Source organism: Chelonoidis abingdonii, chromosome 14 (genome assembly GCF_003597395.2).
Source record: "Chelonoidis abingdonii isolate Lonesome George chromosome 14, CheloAbing_2.0, whole genome shotgun sequence".
NCBI lineage: Eukaryota > Metazoa > Chordata > Testudines > Testudinidae > Chelonoidis > Chelonoidis abingdonii.
In genome coordinates this window covers 11,792,263-11,812,851 of record NC_133782.1, presented here as the reverse complement: position 1 = coordinate 11,812,851, position 20,589 = coordinate 11,792,263, and the positions used below count along the sequence as shown (strand labels likewise).

At 39.3% G+C, this 20,589-nt stretch overlaps 1 protein-coding gene across 1 annotated transcript; it reads left to right on the top strand.

Annotated features, from left to right (window-relative positions):
• Positions 1-7,622: 7,622 nt before the first annotated feature.
• On the top strand, positions 7,623-15,486 carry CIMIP1 (ciliary microtubule inner protein 1). The gene is made up of 4 exons (XM_032782548.1): positions 7,623-7,684; positions 9,360-9,441; positions 11,388-11,486; positions 15,331-15,486. The coding sequence occupies exons 1-4, from the start codon at positions 7,623-7,625 to the stop codon at positions 15,484-15,486; spliced, it is 399 nt and encodes a 132-aa protein (XP_032638439.1).
• Positions 15,487-20,589: the final 5,103 nt, after the last annotated feature.

Sequence of the window (20,589 nt, the reverse complement as noted above, 5' to 3'; positions counted from 1 at the left end):
TTCAACAATAATATATTTTCTGACATCCTCCAAGGAAAAATTACCAGTTTCTTCCCTCTAAAAGGATTTAGATGGAATAACATCTGTGTTGAGATTATTGTGAATATGTTAAACTGACAGCAAGTCTCTAAGGGGCACTGCTCATTAAAGTTCTGTGCATAAAATTAAAACTTGAAATATATTTTTCAATCCATTTTGAATCATTTAAGCAATTCTCATGCAAAGAAACTATTGTGCTGCAATAATATATTTGAAGAGTGGATATGAAAGCTATTAAAATGTCTTAGACTCCCTGACTAACACACACACACAAAAAGGAACTCTCTCCTGATTTGAAACGTGCACTGTATGAGACACAGAAAACTACTTTGAAATAACATTAAGAGTTTGATTTCAAACCATATAATTCAACAAATTCATAGTTAAATCTTCTCACTTCATCCTTAATTCATGCTCTTATGCCTAAGTACTCTAGAATGTATGAGCAATATTCTTGTAAGTGTTGCCTTTAGGCACAGAGAAAAATAATCCTCACCACGCACAGGCTGGAAGTTGTCTGCCCATATTCTGTCTTCCTTCAAATCTCAGCGAAAGACATTATGCAGGCTCTTTGCAACGTGATCTGGGAACCGTGTTCAGGGATAGGGTTGAAGAGTCAAGGACCATGCTTTCATTCAAAGGGCCATGTATGCAGAGTCCCCTATGCTGTTGGAAGAAATAATCTTCTTTGGGGTGCTACACATGGATATTCTGTCAGCCAGAATATAGATATGTGTACTCCTCTAGGGGTAAGAGCCAAAACCTAGTATGCCGTTGTGACCTTTGAAGTATCCATGGAAATTGCAGGAGTTATTAACAAATGTCCAAATTCAATTTAAAATTAGTCCAGCTTCAGCAGTATGAAAGCCCGCAAAAGACTGCTGTTGTCAGTGTCATTTTATGGACAGAAAAAGAACAGTCAGTCACTGAGAAAGTGAAGACAACATTGTTCAAAGCAATGGAATCATTACAGTCACATTAATATGGTGACAGCTCCAAATGTTACTGTAAACTCTAATGGTTCCAACACCATTGAGACCATTGTTAAAATGGATATTCCATGGTTTAATTAATGTATTCATGACATGACAGGTCTTAGCAGCTTATACTGGAGTGGAGTCACCAGTCTATAACATCAATAGAATTTTGTCTACTTCAAAGAAATCATAGTAATCATAACGAAGTACCATTTAAGGTACCTAAATTGAAACAGTAATATTAAAACATTAGTAAAACAGGCTGAAGTCATGTGTACAGTCTCTTCTCTTAGGCTCCTACACTGTTAGCAACTCAAACAATATCACAGCAACAGGCACAGAATTGCCTAAAAGTAGACACTTAAATGTATATTTAGGCACCTGAATAAGGTGCCTGATTTTCAGAAACACCCACAGCTCCCACAGAGTTCAGTGGGAGCTGGGGATGTTCAACGTGTCCAAAAATCAAGCCACTTTTTAGGTGCCTACATATGTATATTGAAGTGCCTAACTTTATAGTTTGAAATGGCTGCCTTCAAAAATTTAAAAATGTCTGACCCCTGGACTGATGATATATAGAGCCAGAGAGAGAGAGAACTATTGTACACAAGTCCTACCTCTTTGTATAAAACATACCTCCTATACTGTAACAGAGTTTTAGAATTACTATTTTGTGTTTCAAAAATGTCAGTTAAAGACAAACATATAATTCAAGCTTTTTCTTAGTGACACATGCTTCCTAACTTGAGCAATTCTAGGATGTTGAGATGAAAAATATTCTCATATATTTTCATTTTTAGGATTTTGTTCACAATATATATGTGAGTTAGCATAGTAGGTCAGGAAGCACATACAATTTTGTCATGAAAAATGGAGATGGATGAGGAGGACGTCTCTAAGCCACCTTTATGCTGCTCCAAACCTGGATCTGCCAAGAGTTGAAACTATCCCCCATGTAATTTGTGGTCTAAGAGCTCCTCTAAATTACTCTTTACAACACCCAAGGCTTCCCCTATATAAGGGGATTCTCAGCTGCCCCTTTAAGGCAGTTTTCCAGCTTGCACAGCACAAAACAACTAGAACAGGGGCCAAAAATCTAGCCTATAATTGCCACTTCACTTTTTCCTGAACAATTCAAAGTACTGACGGACTAAGAGCTAGCAAAATATAAAGCCCCTCAAAAGTTCCTTTTATAACAACAACAACTTTTTTTTCGCATTACTAACCTCTGTTGAAAGCCATCCATAGTAAAGACTCTTGTCTCTACTGGCAAGGATAGCAAGCGTTGTAAAATCTCTTCAGTTGATGATCCAGTATAATATTGGCGCTGGGAACCTAACCTTAGCTATAAATAAGAAGCCCAGTTTTGTAACTGAAGCTGAAAACAACAGAATAGATACTTCAGAATCCAATAAATTGAGAAGTCCTTTATGCCTATATCTATAATACTTGAGTGTAAGGTATACTATATAATCATCTATCTCAGTTCACTTGGGTGGAAGCGAAAACACTCATGTATAGTACTTATGGGCTACTTATATAGAGTCCATATAAGATAAAGCCTGATCATGGCAATAATTTCAGTGAACAGATTATCTCACAGAAAGCTCCTGTGTATGAGTTCAGATTCTTTTCCCCAATGAGTACTATACAAAGCATCAAATACAATATGTTTGCAACAATTTAGAGATAAACATTATAAATGGATTTCAGATCTTGAAGACAATCAGTCCCAGCTTTTTAGGACTGTGTTCAAAAGTACACATACACTTTTTCACAGTTTTTTTTTTTGGAAGGGGCGAATGTATGTAAAGGAGAGGATTATTTTAAATGTGGATATTATAAAAGTCCTAAAACCTATCGTCATGTTTTACATCTGCTTTCTCATATCCAAAAACTCTGATTCCATTCAATAATAGTAGCAAGAAAATTGTTTTGCTATAATTTAGTATTAATAGTCAAATATAAAATTTCATTCCATATGACAGAGAATTAAAGCAATTCCTTTACTTTAGAATTTAAGTTCTGATTTGATTGTTTTTATTAACAGACTATTTTTCTCCCATACAGTGGTATAGACTACATTAAGAGGGTTCCAGGAGATAAATGTGACTAAGCAGCAGGAGCTAATTAAATAGGACAATGAGTAACCTTTTCTGAGTGTGATTGGAGACACAACCAATTTAATTGCTGAACTAATTGATAATTAGACACAGTATAGAATCAGACACCTAGGTGCAAGTGAGATATCTGTTGTATTTTAGGTAGTTTAATGATTTTGGAGACCCCAAAGAGCAATTATAGCTGCTATTTTGGATGCACAGAGTGCTGCTTATTTTTCTGCTAAACAAATAAAAGTTCTTTTGTATATCTAAAATAACTACTGAAGGTGTTTACAGACTGTTGGTATTCAAGGCCATTAGATCTCTTGCCCTAGGAAAAAAATAACTTGGCAGTTAAACAGTCAAATATGTTGCTTGTAAACTGGTAAATTTAGTTTTACACCCTCCCTGCATTTATTTTACAGAATGAATAAAAACCTGTTGCATGGCTTGAAAAAGCTACATTAAGCTTTAACAATTCATTGCACAAAACTGTTTTCAGACAAAAAGGAGGAAAACTATTTAAGCACATTAGTGAAAAGAGCCAGTTGGCTTTATTTGTTGTTGAAATGTTTTATAAAGCAACTGCAAGAAGAAAAACTGTACTGAAAAATTGATTGAGGGCCAAAAATATTAATATACTGGAACACAGTGAACTTTTTGCAAGCTGTAAATATTTTCTCGAGTTCCCACATATAATCATAAAGTATGTTGAGTCCTTTCTTTCTCAAAGCTTCCAGTAAAAGTTTGCAGTCCATGATAAATAACATCTACAAGAAAACAAAACAAATATAAAAAAAAAATTTGGAAAGTCATTGTGTTTGTCAAAAGGCCTACATATTTCCCACGACAGATACTAGAAGTAAGATCCTTTTTATATTTACCAAAACTATCTAGGAATTGAAGGATAGTGAATTAAAAAATTCAGGAAATAGCAACTAAGATCCATCATTGCAGATACTGATTGGCTAGCTTTCTGGACCTTGAACATATTAGCAAGTTGATTCCTACCAAGATAATAAACAGTAGCCGTGAAAGGTCTTGTTACAAATTGAATAAAATTTAAAATATCATTCTTGTAAAATTCTTAACTGCAGTACAAACTTGCATGTACAGATTTAGACCAAGTCTAGCAGTTAGAATATGAAGAGTATTTTACTATTTGTTTTCTATTAAAAAGAAGCTGATTTAGATTCAATAAAACCTCAAATTTATGGAAGCACCACTATTTGTGACATACGGCTCACTAAAGCCCCAGGTGATATGTTAGCTTTCCATCAAATATATTTTATTAGCAAGAAAGACACAATGAAGTTGTAAACAAATTTTAGCACATTCTTAAGATAAAAGATGAAAATATTCTTACGAATATCTCCCTTTCCAACCTTCTAAACCTGTTCCACTCCTTCTCTGGAGCAACTATACATGGAAAATGCAATATTAAGAGGAAATTATGAAAAATTGCTACCACAATGAATGTGGCTACTTGGTTATGTCCTTTCTATACAACGTTCCCACAGATATCACCTATTCTAAATATTAGGGGAAATTAGTAATCTCACACATCACTGTGTGGTAACTATTGGCAACTGATAACTTTTTTAAACTGCTGTTTCTTTCCTCTCCCTAAGTATAGGTTACATTTATTAACGCTGAATATCAATCCCCATTGTCTGCAGACCCAACTGCTCTTTCCAACTCTTGTTGTAGTTTGATTATGTCGTCTTTACTTCCTGTACACTCCCCAAATTTTGGTGTGGTCTGCAAACTTGATTATGGTTGAATATAAAACACTGGACAAATATAAGAAGCAGCTACCAAGGGTGCAGAAGAGGTGCTCATTTGTTAATCGTTTCATTAGTTTAAAATAACCTCTGGAAAGTTGGCTACAACTAACAGAAAGCAACCTTTCATATAAACTAATGCACTGATGTTGCAAACTGCTCCACATGGGCAGATTTCAGCATCTGTGAGGCAACCACTCCATATAGTTCTACCTTTGCAGACGGAGATGCCACACAAAGTAAAATAAGCAGCTTCAAAGACCAGTTTGAAATCTCCTCCACTAGACAGGATTGCTGGACACGGGCCCAGCAAAACCAGGAACTAAATCCAAGCAGAATCCATTTTAAAAAAAGAGATGTTTACATAATATTTGCAACAACCTTATTCTAATAGTGACTGTAGAAATTCATTCTCAGCCTGTAATTTGCCCATCTACTTTACATACATTTAGTTATTCTTTCTTCTTTATAGTTGCAACCATGTATTTTAATGTACCTGGTTTCTGGACCTATCTCCACTCTATAAAAACATGGTGCTATTTCACAGTCTATTATTTTGTATAACAAATTATGAAAGAAGGGCTGTAGTAAACTTTATGTACGTAAAAGAATTTATCTTACTGTGCAACATTTTAAAGGTGAGGTTGTTTTTTTGTTTGGTTGGGTTTTTTTGCTGCTTCTTTTACAGGAAGCCAGAAAGGTGGTGTTCATAGCTACTTATTTTTTAAAGTTTCTTTTTCTGAATTTTTTTTAAAAAAAAACTTAGAAATATCCTCACTAAATATGCTCTTCCCTGGTTTTACTGAAGGACTCATTGGATGACTGGGCAATGGAAACTGAGAGTTCTTTAGCCTTTATCTCAAGGACCTATGTTACTGGATCCTTAAAAAAAGTGACCTTTTGTCTCAGGTGTTTTCATTAAATAGTTATTAACAAAATAAGTAAAAAACAGAGGTGTAAATTGTCTGAATAAAACCCTTTCCCCCTCAGATGATTTGGTTTCACTTCCTTGGTACTAACTCTCTAATCATTACCGTTTTCCATGGTGGACTTTCTAATGTAAACAAGGAATGCTGGGAAACCTTCAGAATCAAAACCAATCCTTACTGGACTTCTTCACACATAATAAAAAGGCAAAAAAGCCTTATTTCCCCCCTCACCTTTAAAATTCCTCTTCTCCTATTTTTGCTCTGTCCCTCATTTTTGTTTTTGCCACTCTTCACAAAGATGAGCACATTTTAGGGCTTGGGTGGGTTGAGAAGAAAAACACCATCTGTAAAATAACAAACACTTCAAATTACAAGTCTGTTACTAAGAGTGTTGGGGAGCAGGGGGAGGGAAGAATAACAAAAAGAAAAATCATCACAATAAATAATCAGGCCATTGAACTTGTGAAAACACCCTATCAGATTACACCTTAACAATGTACTGATGCATCAAATTCCATTTGTCAAATGAAAATAATTAGCAAATCTAATAGTTGCATGCAGGACGCTTGCACAACCAAAGGCTTTCTAAAAACTAGCTGTTTATACTGCCATTCAGAAAGCACCACAATTAAGTAGTAATAATCCCGATGTTCCTTAATTGCATTGTTTTGTGGAGCTGTGTCAGAGGTCACCATGTTTTGGGAAGGTGGGTGGCAGTGGTGTACCTGCCAAAGTGAAAAGCTATATACACCACCGGGACAACAGATTGCATTAGCTGGATTGTAAATTCTTTGGGGCAGGGCTCACCTTTTGGTTCTGTGTTTGCCCAGCACAATAGGGTCTTTGTGCATGACAGGGGTGCCTAGATCTCACTGCAATATAAATAATAATAAATAAAAAAGCATGCCCATACATTTTTGTTTCCCTTTGAAATACATGAAGGATGGAGATAGAGAGGATAGTCAATATTCTGGGGAAATTAAAAGGGGAGGCCAGCTTGTGCTAAGAATGATTTTGAGATTTAGGGTGGTATTGTGGGTCTTGAGGGGGTCATGACTAACAGTGATTACTGGTTGGGGTTTCAGGCTTCTTTTGGGAGGGCACTGAGTCCTATCAGTCGTTTGGGGGCATTAAAGGGGTGGTGGTTCTCAATGGTTTCTGGAATAGGAAGCCTAAGTTTTAGAGTGGTTTTCTGTGGGGACTACAGGCTTTCTGGCTTTGGGGCTATGAGTTACAGTGGTGTGTGATCTTGGGGTGGCTTTTTGTGGGGGTTATAGCTCTCAGTGATTCCCAGACTGTGACCTGACGTTTTGGAAATGCTGTTCGCTATCAGCAGCCTCTGGACTTGGAGGGCTGTTGCTTGGTAACTGGGGATGGGAAACCATGTGTTGAGGAAGGAAGATGCTGAGCTGGATTTGGGAGTGATCAGGATGCTGTGGGGGGTCAGGAGAGGTGTTGAGGAGCTGGGTTAGGGTTGGGTGCTGCAGGGGGAGGGAAGGTGCTGAGATGTATTGGGGATCACAGCTATGGGTTGGGGTCCTGGGGGAAGGGGAAATCCAAGCAGCAGGCTCTGGGGGACTCCGTACAGGAAGGGGCAGCGGTAGCCTGGGAACCGGGTGCCAGGCCTTATTCACTCCTCCCTGGAGACTGAACATGCCACTGTCTCCTAGCAACGCCTGAGGTGGCACAGGGCAGGGCCAGGCTGGCTCAGTCCCAGGCATCAAGCTGTACCGGAGCCGCCAGAGGGCTCAGCCCAGCCACTGGGGGGCGCTAGTGGGGGCGGGGGGAGCCATGGCACAGAAAAGCACCAACCCCACCCAGCAATTCAACTTTGTGGCTCAGGATAAGATCTGGTAAGGTCCCCCCACTCCTCTCACTCTGACTCGCCCCCCCGAGTCACTACTGAATCTCCTCCTCCCTGTCCCTCTCACTCTGGTTCATGGCCCCCCCTTCCTTGGGTTGCTACCCAAAAATCCTCCCCCTACTTCCTTGCTCCAAGTCCCCTCACCCCAGGTCACCACCGAAATCTCCTCCCCCAACCCCTTGCTTTGATTCCCCCCCCCCCGGTGTCTCTACCCCATCTCCCCCCTCCACTGCAGTCTCCAACCCCCTCTATCCAACTCCAAAACCCCATTCCCTAAACTTCTCCTCTCACCCTGTGGCCTCTATACCAGCCTCAATTCTAGACACAACCCCCTCCCCCCAGAAGAACCCCACCCCAACGCACACACACCCTACCACATGGCTCACCCCATCCCACCTGGCTCCTGGCCCCAATCCTGCATACACCGTTCTGGTACCCACTCCTCCCCTCCTGCCACCTCAAACCCATTGCACACCTTTCCCCCTCTCATGCCCCATTCCTAGAACCTTATCCTAATGACCTTCCCTATCCCAATCCTCATTTCCTCCCATCACTGATTCCACTGACCTCCCCCGGCTCTCTGGTTTCCTGATAAATACTTATTTATCAAAATAGCATTATATATAGCACTGCCCTTGTTAATATTCCCATCCTTCTCTCTCTATTTTCTCTCATCTCTGAATATATATGACAGCTTTTCCCTGATAAGTGTTATACCGTGTAAAACTCTTGAAAAGCTTTGATGTCTCTGTGAAATTAATACCTGTTTTAATTTTAAAAAACCCTAGCAAGTGCACTCCAGAACAGAAAAGCTAAGCTGATGAGACATGAATGTGAGGTGGGCTACATAGGTGTTTCATTCTTCAATACACTCAGCACTCCACAGTCATTGGTATGATTCTTGTAACACCCATTTTTCTCATGTATATGTATGTGATGTGGAATTGGGAAAAATAGGAAACAAAGTCCTTTTTCTTAAGGTAAGAAAAAAATAGATGAATGATCAACAAGAAGTGTAGTAAATGCAATTCTGAGCAGAGTTATACAACAACAAGTTCCTTTATAATTAAGACCTTTTTGTTTCTTCAGGTTGTTTGGTAGATTTTAAAGGTCCTCAACAATCACTCAGTGAATAGAATAAATCAACACATTTGTAAATTCTCCAATAATTCTTAATCGAAAAGAGTTTTTGCTTAAAGTCTGAGAAATAGTCAGTTATTTTGGTGTGTGTTCATTAAATTAGTTTATCTGTAATTCACTCTTAACAGGTATATTTGGTTAATCGAGACATATGAAATATGAAATCAGGTCTGTTCTCATTGACAGGTTCATACAGTCATTTTTTCATGGATTACTGGCCACTACAGTAACAAAATCTACCAGTATTATTGAGTCAGGATTCCCAAATGATTATGTTTCTGAGATTTCATCTGAGCATGAATTCTAAACATGAATCTAATTTAGCAGTTTTACTTTTCCCTAATAAGAAGATCCTTGGCTGAGACTTCTTGAGCCTTATTTTTTTAATACAGACAGTGGTTTAAGTTTGGGGAACACACCTTCATAATTCAAATTTCTCATCATCCTAAATTGTGTTTTGTGGCTTTAGATTTTTTATTTTAATGATAGCTGGGAAAGTCAAACATGATTTCTGTCTGCTTCAGGAAATACCACATTGAAGCTGAGCTTGAAGCTGCAAAGAAATGGTCTGTCAAATGGGGATTTTTAACAACACCTTTTGAGGAGGTAAAACTAAATTTGTTGTAGCCTGTGTATGAAATTTACTTGAATAGTGTACCCAGAATAGCTAGGTACAACTTTCAGTTAAGATGTCCCAGTTTAGAATCACTATTATTGAAAGCCAAGCTGTAACAGGGTGCACACCGTGCCCCTCCGGTTCAGTCCTTCTCCCACCCTTCTCAGAGACTCAGGGACACTTCAGGCTGGTGCAACACCCATGCTCTTTATTTGTGATCAAGTCCCCACCACCAGTTCCAAACTATATACAGGCTTTTTACAACAGTTTAGCCTAACACAGACCTGACTAGCAACAGACTGGGTGCTGGACCTAATTAGGGCTGGAATGGCAGGACCTGATGAAGGCCTCTCTAGCAGCACCCTGCCATACAAGCAAAATGTATTTCTTCAAAGAATCTTGGTCTTCTTTTGCAGACAACATGAACAGGGCCGCCCGGAGGGGTTGGGGAAAGGGGGGCAAGTGGGACAATTTGCCCCAGGCCCCTGGTCCTGCAGGGTCCCGCACAAGAATATAGTATTCTGTAGTATTGCAACTTCTTTCTACGGAAGAGGCACCCAAAATTGTTTTGCCCCAGACCCCCTGAATCCTCTGGGCAGCCCTGAACATGAATAGAACGTATAAGTGTAGATAAGCACTGATAACTTGGAGCCCTATTTGTAGGAGTACTAACAAATGGAGTTCTTTAAAGGTGATAGTTCCAGTTTCTTTCAGAATAAAATATGACAAGTTGTACTTTGTATGTTGCACAAATTCTGATATTCCTCTTCATGAACATCACTCTCAGTGGTGCTGACCAGAACTAGATGCACTGACGGGAGAATATTTCCCCTTTGTTTGTCTATGAGATGCTTTTAAAATAGAAGGAGGGCAAAGATTTAGCTAATTTAACTTTCAGTAAGGAATTTTACCATGTGCTAAAATAATCTCTACTGAAATAGGGTTAATGTTGCCACTGAATTTAATTGCAAATCTCCCACTGGTTTAAATGGGAACAGGTTCATGGCCTGTATATTTAAACATTACAGGATTCAGATTAAATTCAGTAAAATGAGTCACTTAATTGACTATCTGATATGATCTTCTCTGTGAGACTAGTTTCTGCATAATATTTCCTGTATTGAATGTCTTGAAAGAATGATTAAATGCACCTAAAACAAATTGTAACAAATGTGAACAGGAACAGCAATAACAGAAAGGAGCTGCAGCATTGCAAGTTTATATATTATGATCCAATGGTTAGAGCATGGATTGGATGGCAGAGCATGTGGATTCTGTTCCCAGCTCTGCCACTGATTTGTGACACTTTGGATAAGATTCTTAATCTCTCTGGGCCAGATTTTCAAAGGTACTTAGACCCTTGGAGATGCAAATAGGTGCCTAATGGGATTTTCAAAAGTGCCTAAGAAAAATAGGTGCCTAAGTCCTATTGTCCATCTACATCTTTAGGTGCCTATGTACCTTTGAAAATCTGGCTCTCTGGACTTCACTATCCCTTCTTTACAAACAGGGTAAATTATACTTATCCACCTTTGTACAGCACTTGGAGATCTACAGATGAAAAGCACAATATAAGCTTTAACCAATATGTTTAATGTCATATACTACTATTCATTGTATATTACAAATGTATTTGGCACTTTTATTATGAATTTTTAGTTTGTTGTCACACAAAATAAATTTGCAGGTGTCTTTGATTCAGTGAGGTCAGTGAGAGTTGAAGGTGCTCAGCAAGATTCAGCCTGTCTTAAATTCAGAATTAAAGCCCTTTCTGAAACTGAAAAGTGCATTAGAACAGCTTCCAAAGCTGTATGATAAATAATCCTGTATTGATAGTGATGAGAATGGTATAGATATCAGATATTAAAATGCTATGACAACACATTTCTTAGCCTGAAGTGTTAATTTTTGATTAACGTTGATATTCTATTTTTAGTTGATAAAAGACGAAAAGAAAGAACCCACTAAGCCTAAGATAGAGCTTCCAGAACATTTACAAATCCGACCTATAACACCAGTGGAAAAATATATTAAGGTTAGACAATAGAGTTAAAAATGGCAATATAGATTAAATTTGTCTTAAGCAGCCACCCAAGTGCTAAAAGTCAGTAACTTAGTAGGAGGTGAGTCTTCCACTAAAGGTCAGACTAAATTGTATTGGAAACCTCAGGGATACTTTAAAGGATTCGCTTAAGCCAGGAAATTTCTCTTTAGATGTGGTTGTTACTACGGTTTCACTGTACAACAATCAACTATTATGGTAAAGCACCTCGTCTTTAACCTTCTGTGTAACATAAGGTTTATATAGTATCAGATCAGTCATCTAATGTGGCAAGGGCGGGAGTAGCATTTATAAGCAGCTCTATGGAATCCCCTCTCCCTTCCATCTCTCAATGATTTCAAGATTTATCAGAACCCATTTTTAAGAGCCATTTTTCAACTTCAACATTGTAAAAACAAATCCCTGCTCTGTCTTTATTTAAATAAATCATTTTTTCTGGATTTTATTTATTTTAAACCCTCTTAGTGGCACAAATTAGATTTTCTTGCTATTCCTACTGGGCTATATTCTAACTGATGATTCAGGAATTTGGTTTTATAGCATGTCATTGATACTCATATTCCTGAATGCCAGTGCGAGTTGTACACACAGCTGATTCTGACAATGGAACCTGGCACATTGTTTAATTCACAATTGTACAGTGTTTGTACTTCAAGTGAATATCCCCACCCATGCAACCTTCCGCTCAGTAGCCAAAAGAGCAGCACATAGCCACAAAACAAAGCAAAAATAAAAGCACATGAGAAGGGAAAGATTAAAAGGCAGAAAAGAACAGAAGAGAAAATGGGCAGAATAAAATTGGTAGCAATAGTGCCAGCCTGTGATGTGAGAAGACTCTGACCCATCCTTTTCAAGAGAGCACCAACAGAAGACATTTGGGAACTGCTAGGTTAATAGATAGCAGGATTTACAGAGACCCATGGGGCTTCAAAGGGACTACTTGTGTGATAAGGATTGAAAGCCCCATAAGCCCCAATTCTACAAAGACATCCACCCCCACGGACCCTTACTTCACCCCACTGAACTGACCAGAACTGTGCTGCAGTAAAAGATCACATGGGCAGATTTCTCTAAGTCAGGGCCTTATATCATCATTTCCTTGGGAGAGCGCTCCTGTTTCATATATTTATAAAGAGCTATGAATACCTGTCTCTATCCGTACTGCTACAGAATCTGCTGTAACACTGCAACAGTGGCTGTAACTAAGAAGTGAATTCTTCTTCCTCCTTTGGCCTGGTTATTGTAACCTTTTCCTTATAGCAGTAGATCCATTGATCATTGGTGGTCTGCTGAGAGCTGACTTGTGATATGGTGTTGGCTGTTCTTGTTTCCTGCTGCTGGCTCATATTAAAGAAGCCAACAATACAGTCAGTTTCTTAATATTTCTCTTCCATGTAAGCAATTAAGTAACTGCTAATTGCCATTGAGCAGGATACACAGTCAGAAACAGGAGGTGAGCTTGGGGGTCATGTGATTGCCATCGGGAGGGGAGGTTAGTCCATGAGACAACATTGCTATTAAGATACATACCATATTATGGAAGAAAGTAACGTTAGACACCCCACCTCCTGGTGAAAAAAAAATATTTTTAAAGGGTTTACAAAAGTAATAAGCCACAAAGCTGTTATAAAAATAACTGAAAATTAAAGAAAAAAAGTTAGTGCAGAATGTTAGAATTGAAAAAGTGCCACCCTTTCTGCTGTTAGAGCTTCACATTCTAAAATAGTGTTGCAAATCCAAACCTTCAAGTCAGAGTCAAGTCAGTCCAAATATCCAAGTCCGCACTTTTAGGGTATGCCTACGCAGCAGCTTGGGAAGCTCAGTTAGAAGCACTCTGCTTGTGCTAGTGTGCAAAAAACAAGTGTGGCCATAGCAGCATGATTGACGGGTCGGGTGAGCTGTCCGAGTACATACCTAGATCCTGGATGGGGTTGTACCCAGGCAGCTAGCCTGTGCTGGCAGCCATGCCGCTGCGACCATATTGCTTCTTCTAGCGTGCTAGCTCAAGCAGAGCTAGTGCACACGCAGCTACCTGAGCTGTGAATTGCACTTCTTAGCTGCAGGAAGGACCTATCCTTAATTTGTGGGCACAATTAATTGCACCTGTGCCTGTCTTGTGCATGCTGTGTATTACAAATTCAGCAGTCGGCCACTCAGCTGCAAGATTAGCATGTGCAGCCAATGGCATGTGCACAGAAACAGAGGCCGGGGCTTCAGATTTGACCTTTGCCATATGAATTAACCAAGGAGAGCAAGAATTAGTTTGGGATGGATGCTGCAGTTCATCCTTTTACACTAAGATCCACATTAATATTTTTTAAATCTGTGATTTGAAATGATCACATTTGCTCTCTCTCATGGCAATGCACAGTAATAACATGTCCGTTCCTTTGGTGGATTAGGCATGTAATCTCCTTGCCTTCTCGTCCCCTTCTCTTTCCTGCAGAATAGAGGTGGAACATAATTTTCTCCATTATCCTGCTCAGTGGGTGGCATTTATGGCAATAGAAAATCATCTCTTCAAAGGAAGTGCTCCACCTAAATATCAAAAACATTTTTCAGTCTTGGCGAAGGAACAAAGCAAAACAACTCTGGCAAAAGAATAAACTGAAACATTGTTCTCTCACTTGTATTTCTCTACTGAGTAAGTCCCCAGATGTTAAAGTGCTACAATAGAGAGCACTTCTAATGTGCCTTAGTGGGATGATTCAGCCAAAGTAAGCAGCGCAGTCAGTGATCGGAGAATGCTGGCTTTTGTTTTGTTTCCTTCTTACTGATTAACTTGATGCATAACCATTTTTTATGCTAGAAACAGACTTTAAAGGATAAGTAGTTCTTGATGCAAGAGCCAGCTTGGTCAGTAATAGCTTCAGCGTTTGGCCTTAGAACTATTATTTCTTTGCTATGTTACATCCAATTTGGTACCAAAATGTCTGCTTCCCTTGTTTAGAAATGTTACCTATCCAGAGATTATTTTAATATTTGATAGTTGGGAAACAATTAAAGCATTGGCTTAAATTTTGCTTCTAACAGTGAAAACCAAACAAAGGGCTCTAGTAATTTATTAAACAAAGGTAATGAGACACTATAATCTAAAATATATTAAACACTTAAGTCTTTCCTGCCAAATTAAGTTAAAGTATTTTTCATACTCTTCTTTTTGCTTAAATTGACTTTCAATAGTAGAGAAAACTTGAAAAATCAGATGTATGTTGATTAAATTGAGGATTGGATGACAAAACAGAATGTTTTCTTTTTAACTTCTGATTACCTCTTGTTTATTACCTTTGGAACTAACTTATTTTTTTCCATACACACTGATTTAGGCATTGCAATAATTTTTAAGCCTGTTGGTCAAAAAACAAACAAACAAAAAAACAATTGCTTAATCAGAACCTCTTAATATTTTCCATTGCTATTAATATTATTTCCAACATAGCTTGCTGTAGAATGGGCCCCCAAAGTATTCTAGATGTTTTTTAATGATGACGTCTGTATTATGGGCTCAATCCAGTAGGGTGCTAGTCAACACTTGGAGGTCCTTAGCTCCATCAACTTCCATTGACTTCAATAGAAGTTGAAGGTTATTCAGTACTATGCAGGATGGCACAGCATATAATTGGTACTACTTTAAAGAGATAATTCATTTAAACTTTGAAGTAGTATTAGCATTCATCAATTTTCATTTAAAAAAAAGCTATTTGAAAAGAAATTGTCCATTCCATCAACACTAGAATACAAAAGAGCATATTGCATGGCTGAACAATAGAAATGAACAAGAATTATACTTAATTCTATTTATTTGCTCTTATTTCAGGTCTACCCATCTCCTCCAATCCCTAAAACAAGTCAAGGATTTATTGGCTGGAGATCGTCTGTGCCAGGACTGGAACTTGAACGTTATTATCAGATCAGAAGCTGCAAAGGTGCCTTTCACAAGGATCTGAAGTGGCCTGATGAACCCTCTGATTGACATTAAGAAATAATGAATAGGCATATTGAGCCAGTTTTTCTTAATCTAAGTTAATATTCAGTAAAACAAATGTCAGACTTGCATAAATTGATATTAGAGCATAAATGTTTGTGCATAATGTCAGCAATATATTAGGTGAGAGGTCTATGTGAGAAATGTAGCATGTCAGTTGATACTGTTTTATTGAAGTCTACAGTATACATACTGTTAGTGCACATTTTGGAATGCTTTTCCATGAAAGCAGCTCTAATTTAAACACCTTATTTTCTTCAATAAGTTTTCCTGTAGCAGAATCTTAAGAATCTTAAGTAGCACCCTTCTAGTTGTCTGCATTACAACTTATCTATGACTGTTCTGGTGAGTCAGATGTGTAACTAAATTACACATAAATTACTAAATACATTGTATATTGCATTGTGTGTGCTTTATAGGTAGTTTGTGTAATGAACACATCTGTGTTATTTAGTGGATCCCTATTGAGCTGCCTGATCAGTATAAATAGTTCACACAGATTCTATGTACCTGCATGCAAGCAGGTTGCTTTCAAAATAAGTTATTTTAGTATCAGAACCACTTAGATGAATGATCAAAAAGGTATCCATATGTACGCTGGTGATCATTTAACTGTATATAACATTACAATGGCTTCTCAAGCATTTCAAGTGGAGTACTGTATTAAAATCATTTACATCGTCTAGAGCTAGTCAGAGACTCAGAAATAATTTGTTGAGAAAACTGACAAAAGCAACAAAGTTGGCAAAATACAAGTAATTGTATAGCACTCAAACACCTCCAAAGCCATCCAGCAATGTACAAAACATGTACATTTTACATAAGCAAACACAATGCCTCATGTTTCAATCAAAACTAAACAAAAAACCCTCACACTAATTTTTCAGAAACATTATGGATTTGAAAAAAGAAAGAGAAAAACAAAAAAATCATACAAATCCATTAGCCTTTCCTATAGGTCAGTGAGTAACCCACTGAACAGCCGTTAGGTTACAGAACTACTCACTCTTTGAAAATGCTTGTCACATGACGTTTAGAGCTTATAGAGTGCACCCTGTGTCCCACTTATCAAACAGGCACATTAGCCTCACAGCTGTATAGCTGAGTGCAATATAACATGCACAGGTTTAAAATTAAAAGCACTTTGCTACTGCACATAAATTAGGCCTGAATGCAAACCAGAATGAGGTTTCTCTGCCTCATCTGATACATTTGAGGGTCTGATCCACCTGACATTAAAATCAGTGGAAAGATTCCTATTCCTATTGAGTTTCTGGGCATTGGTACTGAGTTCTTTCAGTGGATCTCAAATAATTATGTGTAAACAGGTCCCTTTCTCATCAGTGCTGAGAAATCACTGGCTTCTGCAGCAGGTACCCGTTTCCTCTTGCTGTTGGTACAAAGGATTTTTAGTAATTGTTGTGGTGTTAGCAAATGTGGGGATCAGGGGGTCAGTCTCACTTGTTTGGGTTCACATTTAGGGACAAATGAGCTGCTGTACTGTGGAAACACTTATGTCATACCAATATGGCTATTATAACATGGCTTCTTTATTTCTGAAATCAGTGGCCTGTATGTGAGCCATGCACCAGTGCAAGTCACACTTTACACTGGTGCAGTGTGGATCAACATTATGATTTGCCCTGTGCAGCTACAGTGGTTTAGCTATCCCAGTGAAAACAAGCTGTTACGGGGTTCAGTCCTGTCTTACTGTGTTAACACTTCAATACATGCCACCTAGCTGAATGTCCATTAAAGGACCATTACAAAATGAGGAATAACTGGGTAGGCAATAGTACTGGAGAAAAGGATCTAGAGGTGATATTGGCTCACACTGAATATGAACCAACAATGTGATGCAGTTGCAAAAAAGGCTAATATAATTCTGGGGTATATTAACAAAAGTATCATATGTAAGACATGGGAGGCAATTGTCCTGCTGTACATGGCACTGTTGAGGCCTCGGGTGGACTAATGTGTCCGGTTTTGGTACCACACTTTAGGAAAGATGTGGATAAATTGGAAAGAGTTGGAGGCAAAATAAGCAATAAAAGGTTTAATAACTCCAACCTATTTATTTAGCATGTTCATAGTCATCTAGCCAAGTGATGGCATCTTCAGTTCTTCTAGGCCACCACTGAACCTAGTCAGCAAGCATTCATCGACAATATGCATCATCATCTGTGTTGCGCCACAGCTGCACAAAGGGCTGTCATGAAGACCCTGTCAATACTGGTTGGCTGCACAGAGACATTGCCCAGTCTGAAACTTGTTGAACAGGGACCACTGGTGATGGAGCAGGTCAAACCAGGAAGGCAAATTGTGGGGTCAGCCACTAGGGACTGGTTGGGGATTATAACAGGTAGCCATTCCTCTCACCAGAGTGTTTCCATCCTAACATCCTGGCATGGCAGATAAGTCCATAATGGGTGACGTGATGGCAAACGTGCAGTTGGTGGTTTAAAAAGGTCACTGTGTAGCGGCAGGCTTGAGTTGGCATGTACTTTCTCCAGTAACTTGCCAGTGGCAACCTCTCATCTGATATAAAGAGCAATATTGCTCAGAACTGGAAGCCACGAGAGTGGAGTAAGATGCAGGGTGCCAGAGATGATATGCGACCTATGAGGAAAGTTTAAAAAACTGGATGTGTTTAGTCTTGAAAAAACAAAACTGACAGTGGACCTGATAACAATCTTCGACTATGTTAAGAGCTGCTATAAAGAAGCCGGTGATCAATTGTTCTCCACGTCCATTGAGGGTAGGACATGAAGTAAGGGACTTAATCTGAAGCATGGGAGATTTAGATTAGGAACAACTTTCTAATTGTAAGAATAGTTACATAATGGAATTGGCTTCCAAAGGAGGTGTGGAATCCCCATCACTGGAGGTTTTGAAGAACAGATTGTACAAACAACTGTCAGGGGATGATCTAGGTTTACTTGGTCCTGCATTAGTACAGGGGGCTTGACTTTATGACCACTTGAGGTCCCTTCCAGCCCTATGTTTTTATGATTATTTTGAATTTACAGCCGTTTGCAGGTTGTTTAACTTGTGAAGATATTTGAAATTAAAGGAAGATTTTAAAAATCCGAGAAATTAACACAGGTGACTTCTCCCTACCTCAGAAATCCTCTATTTGTAGTATTGCTATCAAAACTCCAGTGCATCCTGCAGCTGTCAATACCTACTTCTTGAGTCAGCGGCATCCCACTGGCACAAATGGCAGTAGGTCAGCTGTTAGTGAGTTGTTGTTTTTCTTTCTTGCTTCCCAAGAAGTGACTCATCATGATCAACAGCCCATCTATTTTTTACTTTAACATCCCACTCCAAATGCCCACAAAAGAACATTTTTCTCCATATTCTTTACAAATAATAGAGAGGTGACTCACATCCTTTGGAAAGATTACCCAAAGAATGAGATCCCATATCAGAAATCATCCCAGACAATTTACTTTAGAACCAGAGTAAGGAATAATTTAAAATCAGACTCTGGAAATTATCTGAAGTTTCAAGTTTGCTATAAACTACACAGCATTAAAAGGAAAACACAGTGCTCAGGGAACAGATAGGGCCATACTAGAAGTAAGTGTTTTTGATCAATATCTTCCTTCCTTCCTTGCCAGAGCTGTGTTTATACTGCTGTCAGGAAGGTGGCCCGCTTTTATTATATTTAACAAATTTTCCATTAAATGGTTCTCCGACTTATTTTAAAGGCAAGTGTAGACTGACCCTTTAATTCCAATCTAGTTTCAGATTTAATAGCTGAAAAGGCACATAAAATTCAGAGTGCACTATTTTAAATGTCAGCATAGATGGAGCCAAACAAAGGGGAGACAACACTGCTGAGATTGTATTTTGAATTTTTTAATACTGACTGACTTGAGAAGAACCAGAAATGGCACCCTGTATCCTGTGATGATTTGTATAAAATGCGGTTCAGCTCCAAACACCTCCTGGGTTTTTATTTTGCAAAACCAAAACAAGACTGACAACATTTTACAAACCCCAAAACCTCCAGCTTGCCAATCTGCAACTGTAAATTGCTGGCGTTTATAACCGATACCTGAAAACTAACTCAAGACCAAGAGTAAGTATTTGTGTTCTACTTTGATTCGGTTAAGAGGCCTGCTGATGGTAACCTAACTGTAAAGCTACAATTTAGTCACAAGTATTTTTACTAAAAGTCTGTGGCCTGTCCATGACTTATACTATAAATATCCCTGACTAAATCTTGGGGGGGTCACTGCTGGGGCAGGGGGTGCCCTGGGAGGCTGCTACTGGGCAGGTGTCTGGGGGGACCGCTGTTGGGGGGGATTCGGGGGCTCTAGGGGGTGTGATGGGGCAAGGCCAGATGGCTACAGTAAAGTACTGAGAAACAGGTATGTTAGCCCCAGGCTAAACAAATCCCTAGGACCATGGTAACCAAATGGCAGTTGCTCCAGGTTAATCAAGGCACCTGGAGCCAATTAAGACCTTTCTAGAAGGCAGTGGAGATAGCTACTTTAATTAGAACACCTGCAGCCAATCAGGGCAGGCTAATCAGGGCACCTGGGTTTAAAAAGGAGCTCACCCCAGTCAGGCAGGGAGGAGCCAGAGGAGAAGGAGTGCGAGTGAGGAGCTGGGAGCAAGAAGGCAAGGAGCTGAGAGTGAGAGAGTGTACTGCTGGAGGATTTAGGAGACAAGCATTATCAGACATCAGGAGGAAGATCCTGTGGTGAGGATAAAGAAGGTGTTTGGAGGAGGCCATGGGGAAGTAGCCCAGGGAGTTGTAGCTGTCATGCAGCTGTTACAGGAGGTACTATAGACAGCTGCAATCCACAGGGCCCTGGGCTGGAACCCGGAGTAGAGGGCGGGCCCGGGTTCCCCCCAAACCTCCCAACTCCTGATCAGACACAGGAGGAGTTGACCCAGACTGTGGGGAAGATCACTGAGGTGAGCAAATCTGCCAAGAAGCACAGGACCCACCAAGGTAGAGGAGGAACTTTGTCACAGGGGCTCCCAGGACCACTGCTGGGGGCCGCCAAGCAGTGGCTGCTCTGGTCACTCCCGGTACCAATGCTCAGGCAGTCCCCGGACACAGCTGCACCAGCC

Coding starts and splice junctions, on each gene's coding strand:
- CIMIP1 (XM_032782548.1), top strand. CDS start 7,623: ATGGCACAGAAAAGCACCAACCCCACCCAGCAATTCAACTTTGTGGCT. Junction 7,685..9,359: donor GTGGCTCAGGATAAGATCTG/GTAAGGTCCCCC, acceptor TGTCTGCTTCAG/GAAATACCACATTGAAGCTG. Junction 9,442..11,387: donor TAACAACACCTTTTGAGGAG/GTAAAACTAAAT, acceptor TTCTATTTTTAG/TTGATAAAAGACGAAAAGAA.